The sequence below is a fragment of the Buceros rhinoceros genome, unplaced genomic scaffold (genome assembly GCF_000710305.1).
Source record: "Buceros rhinoceros silvestris isolate BGI_N320 unplaced genomic scaffold, ASM71030v1 scaffold43234, whole genome shotgun sequence".
Classification (NCBI taxonomy): Eukaryota; Metazoa; Chordata; class Aves; order Bucerotiformes; family Bucerotidae; genus Buceros; species Buceros rhinoceros.
In genome coordinates, this window is record NW_010409653.1 from 361 (window position 1) to 6090 (window position 5730).

The following is a 5730-nucleotide window of genomic DNA, read 5'->3' on the forward strand; positions in this document are numbered from 1 at the left end:
GCTCCATCTCCCTCCCGAGAGTGAAGAAAATGTCGCTTGTTCCTCATGCGGACCGTTGGGAAACGACTTGCAGAGTCCTCTTAGGATCACTAAGTGGCCAGCACCATCCCTGAGTTACAAGCCGCCTGAAAATGTTCAGCTGCTTTGAGTGATTTTTGTTTGTCTATAGCTGTATATCACATGTAGGCACGATGTAACATATATTTGTTCTTGAAACATCAAGACAGCATTTAGTACTTCATTGTTGCCAATTGTCTGTCAAAGTGGGCCGTGAAGAGTCACTCTAGAGCTGTAGGTGACCTGATTAATGTACAGCCAAGGCAGGACAGGATATAAGCAAAGAGGATTTGGTTTTTGTTACGATACAATGTGAGGTACGTGATCAAAGTGTAACTGCCCTAACAGCGTTTGGATACACATCACATAAAATAGTGGGTGTAAATGGGCATAACTTGGTACTGGGAGTACAGTTCAGCTTTTCTAGGTGAAGGTAAATATTGCTGGCTTGCTCACATCTGACCGTTCGATGACAAAAGGGCTGGAGAGTGTCATAGAAAAAATGTTGTAAAGAGTAGGCTGGGGTCCAGGTGAGTTATTGTAAAAGTTTAATTTCAAATCTGTTTCCTTATGTCTGATTTGATATTTAGATTTTCTGTTTATAGTCCTGCTCCTACAGAAACTTTTGTTCACACATACCCTGTGAGTAACAGTACTTGTGTTCGTAAAGTCTATGCATAGACTTTTCTGCATAGTCTGAAGGCCTGTATTATTCATCTGAAGTAAAATGGGAGATGTGATCAGTCTAATTTCAATTTCACAAACTAGGCAACAATCGGGTAAAGATTGTTTAAGGAGAATATAACCCTTTTTTTATAAATTTCTCATTCTTCACAGGAGGTCTGATCTACTTTCTTGTTGTTACTTGCAGCTAGCCCTACTGTTTCTGGAATGTCAGATATGGATTATCCTTTGCAAGGACCAGGTTCGCTGTCGATACCAAATCTTCCAGAGATAAGCTCAGTCCGCAGAGTCCCACTTCCCCCAGAGCTAGTGGAGCAGTTCGGACGTATCCTTAAGAAACAGAATGTGTTAGGTTGTGTAAGTAATAATAATGATAGTATCAAACTTGTTTCTTCCCTGATCTTTTCCTCTGTACTGTGATTGGACTCAGAGTAGCAGTAGCAAGTTCTATTTGTGTAGAGTTGCTGGTGGAATTAGTTTTTGTATGAAGAATTTTGCACGTTTGTGGTACAAAATTTGTGTACTAGTGTATATAAAGTAATGTGACATTTTTTTAAAATGTTTTAAAAAGGATTTTGCCTTTGCCAGCTGAATTGCATTTGGTCCTTACATCAGCAGTGTTTCAGATATGCAGTGCAATTGTATGATGGGAGTGTTTCCAGAAATCAGCAGGGCTTGGCTGACCATTGACAGTGACATCTTCCTGTGGAACTATGAAGACGGGTATGTAGATAACATGGGCCTGATGGTATTTTATTGATATTATATTGGAATTAAGTGATTGCAGTACTGGAAGATTGCTTACTGGTAGCACAGAGGTGTGTTATGTGGTTTAACTTACCTTGATTCCTTTTAGATTTTCCTGAAACTTTTGAATAATGAGTGTTTAAGGATTTTCAGGAGTTAGTAATATTGCTGCCAAGTCATGTAAAGATTAAAGGAAAATTAATTTTCTTACAGTTAGACATAGCTAATATCCTAAAATTTTTGCTATATTTATACAAAGGCTTTCCTTATGCCAAAACAGAAAAAAATTAGACTCATTGCCTAACTTTTCTAAGAAGATTTAGTAAGTATTATGATCCACTCATTCCCACAATGGAAGTAATACAGTATTAGTATTTTCATGTATTGTGGTTGTGTATTGTCTCCTGCCTAGTTATTTTAAGGATGCTTAAACTGAAAATAATTTCATTATATTTTCAAATGGCAATGACATGTTTGTAATTTGCGGGTTTGCTTTTTTTATTTGCCTATACAGTAAGAATTCTTGTAGTAAGAATATCTTTATACATATAGTTGCATTTCTTAAGAAGCTTAGACTTCAGATTGTGGTTCATGTAGGTTCTGTCCTTACATTTACATTGTGTCACACTGTATTAAATACGTTCCCCAAATAAAACACTGCATAGTTTTAATTGTAAGGTGCTGGGTGGGAGGCTTAGATGATTTTAGATTGCTTTAGGTAGTTTTAAATGGGGGAAAAAAAAATCACGTCAGTTCCTCCTGCTTGATGCTAATTCAGAATAGACTATGAATTAACAAAATATAAAATACTGCAGTTGGGTTTCAGGTTTGAAACTCAGCTGTAGGGACCCCAAGCATCTCAGGTGATTGCCCTGTTATATGCAGGTCACTCCGAAAGTAACGCCTCCTATTTATGTTGTAATTCCATGGAAACTACCACAGACACAAAGAGCACAATAACGCTGTTTGACAGAGCAGGTTCTCAGCTACAAAACACTAATTTTCAACACAGTCACCCCCATGGGCTGTGCATTTTCACCAGCCATGAACAAGAGCCTGCGTGCCGCACTCGTAACCCACGGAGCTGACCCACCGTCACTGTCACCACTGCTGGCATGGGCACCCGCCCCCTCGCTGTGCCGGCAGCCACCACTTGGTCTCTATAAACGTTCAGCAGTGCCAGCGAATGTCAGTGGGTGCAAGTTTTTCTGCATGGAGGAATTCAGTCACGCACCTTTGCTCCATAGGCTCTGCCAGGTCTGAGGCTGTTTGTCAGACTGCCCCTCTGCTGCCGTCTGTCACAGGGCAGCAAAATCTAACGGAGTATTGGTGGGCAGGTTCAACCTCTGCTGCCACAGCACCAACACCCACCTCTGACCCCGTGGGCGACATAAGGAAATAGGAGGCGTTGCTTTCTCAGAGTGGCCCTCATGGTTTTGCTGTGGAACTTCTCTTGTAATTCCGTTCTGATGGACCTGCTTTCACACAGAGTAAAAGATGTAGATGGCTTCGGAGCATTACAATAAGTAGTAATCATTTTTAATGTACAGAATCTGATTTTATTTACTTTGTTATTACAAGGTACTATGTGACAAGTTTTATGCAGGTTTGTGGGTTTCTTTCTTGTTTGTTGGCAGGGGAGATCTGGCTTACTTTGACGGTCTTAGTGAAACTATTCTCGCAGTGGGGCTTGTAAAACCAAAGGGAGGTAAGGAAGAGATGACTGACTAGAATTAGGCTGTTACTGAACTTTCTATATATGTTTTTTTTATACATACACATGTAAAAATCTTCAGTGTGTGTGTGTGTGTATGGATGTATGATACAAGATACATAACCTTGTTCCAGTTTTAGAAACATTGTGAAATCAATTCCAAGCCAAAAGTAATGTTTAGTTTAACAATAAGTTACACTGATAAGCTTGCATTTTTTTGCCACATACCCTAACATTTATAATGTTTATAAATTTACACATTCAGGTGATAACTTCTGTGACATCCTAGTTTATAGCCCTCCCAGTTCTTTCGGTACCTATTACTTAACAACATTGAAATTAAAGCTGAATTTGCAATAGGATTGAATATAGAAGAAGCACATTCATAAGAAAAATGTCATTTTAAAGATCCTGTATTTCAGGAACTGGAAGCTGAACTGCTCACTGATACCCCTTTCTAATTATAGTTTCATAGATCATTAGGTCTTAAGTATGACTGTTCCCTCTAATCAGTCAATGTGTCTTTCCAGTGTATAAATTGGATATATCGCTTATCTGAGAGGCTGGCTGCAAAACTAAAATTTTATTTTCTCCCATTTTTAGGTATCTTCCAGCCTCATGTTCGACACTTACTTGTTCTGGCTACCCCTGTGGATATTGTGATTTTAGGGCTCAGTTGTGCTAATATACAAGCAGGTAACTATCTCTTCTCTCATTCTCAGTTTTGCATTAACAAGTATATGTGGCTATTTTATTGCTAGCCATTTAAAAAAAATGAGAAAAACAAGATCATGTGCTAAGTACCTTGCCAATTTTTAAATTGTGTTACGGACAGGGGAATTAATTTTTAATTAGTTTCACTTGCTGCAGTCTGTTCTTCCACAGGAGTACGAGTTGTCCTGTTCACCTGTGTAACATAAAAACAGCTTTTGAATCAGGTACTCCTGTTAGTTAAACAGCAGAGAGAGGGAGGGAAGACACGGGCATGAATCAGTGAAAACAGTTCATTAACCTGGCTGGCATTTGTATTCCAACCACAGAAATTAAGAACCTGACACTATTTTTTCATACCGTATGTATTAAGAGAGACAACACAGAACTGTTTGGAGAAAGTGAGAGGATTACAATGTTCTGCTTTCTTTTTATACTACCTCGGTGTGAAAGAGAAGAAAAGTAGAAGACTTGTTGCAATTTAGAATAGATGATAACATATAGAAGTGAAAAACATAGCTTTCCTTACTCGGAAACTTATGCAGAGAATTTACCGTATTTTTTTAAAAATAGAACGTTTGTTACTCTGCCCTTCGCTTTAGGAGAAGAGCTATTCTAGAATGTGTTTAGTATTTACAAAATGTGCTGTAATTCTTCCTGTTTTCCGAAATCCTGTTTCTTGTCACAGGTAGTTGATATTTATTAGAACAACTTCAAAATTAAAGGTGATTTATTTATTTAAGGTACTGGATCTCTCAATGACAGTATGTCTGGTGGAATGCAGCTGCTACCAGATCCTCTCTATTCGCTCCCGACTGACAATACTTACATTCTGGCAATCACATCCACTGATAATGGGCGCATCTTTTTGGCTGGAAAAGATGGCTGCCTCTATGAAGTAGCATACCAGGTGAGTAGTGATTTTACACACAGACATTATTCTTTGTTTCATGGTTGCGGGATCTTGGCTCTAAGAGTTCTAAAGCATGTCAGTTTTGCCATTTTTCTTCCACAGTTGCATGGCTTGGTTGCACAGCAGCTCTGATGTCTTAGTGTAGATACATTTTCTTTGAAGAAGTTGTAGTTATATGAGGAATAGCAGTGCAGCTTTGGTCAACTTCAAAAATAAAATTAAAATTGTGACATCCAGCACCCTTTGTTTTATGTAAAAATTTCCTTTTAATGATCACCTATTTCTTTCAGTTGAGAAGTACATACTTTTCCAGTTAAATCAATAGTGCATGGTTAGATTTTTGCTTTTTTTTCAGATTTGTCCTGTTAATGAGTTTTTTTTTTTATATAACTGCGAGTTTGGTTTTTGTTTTTTCTTTCAACACTGTGTTTCCTTTAAATTGTAGGCTGAAGCAGGCTGGTTTAGCCAGCGCTGTAGAAAAATTAACCATTCAAAGAGTGTGCTGTCTTTCCTTATTCCTTCATTGCTACAGTTCACATTCTCAGAGGATGGTAAGTACTGATGTTAAAGACTTATCCAATAATTCAACGTGACCTCTTAAATAAGATACCAAGAAGTCAGACTGAATAATTTCCTTCTTCAAAGCATTTAGTTATTCTCAGTGAAACTTGCAGAGGCTGATTATAAAATCCAGGTTAATTTTCAGTTTCTCTGCCTCATTCAGGATACAGATAACCCTGGGAAGTTTGATATTTACAACTGAAGTTACTATTCTGTACAAAGTTAATATATGCCTAGAGGGATCGCTGCGAAGAGCAGAATCTTTAATTAAATAATTATAAGCTGTTTCACAGTTTAGTGAAAAATTAATTTGAAAAATTATATATATATATTTATTTAATTT

General features: G+C 37.7%; 1 protein-coding gene across 1 annotated transcript; it reads left to right on the plus strand.

Moving 5' to 3' along the window:
- Positions 1–1005: 1005 nt before the first annotated feature.
- LOC104492711 (nuclear pore complex protein Nup155-like) lies at positions 1006–5377 on the plus strand (the record flags this gene model as incomplete). The annotated part of the gene is made up of 6 exons (XM_010135300.1): positions 1006–1066; positions 1368–1464; positions 3126–3196; positions 3806–3898; positions 4657–4823; positions 5272–5377. Coding segments are annotated over exons 2-6 (532 nt in total), but the record flags the coding sequence as incomplete, so codon positions are not given.
- Between the last annotated feature and the right edge of the window lie 353 nt (positions 5378–5730).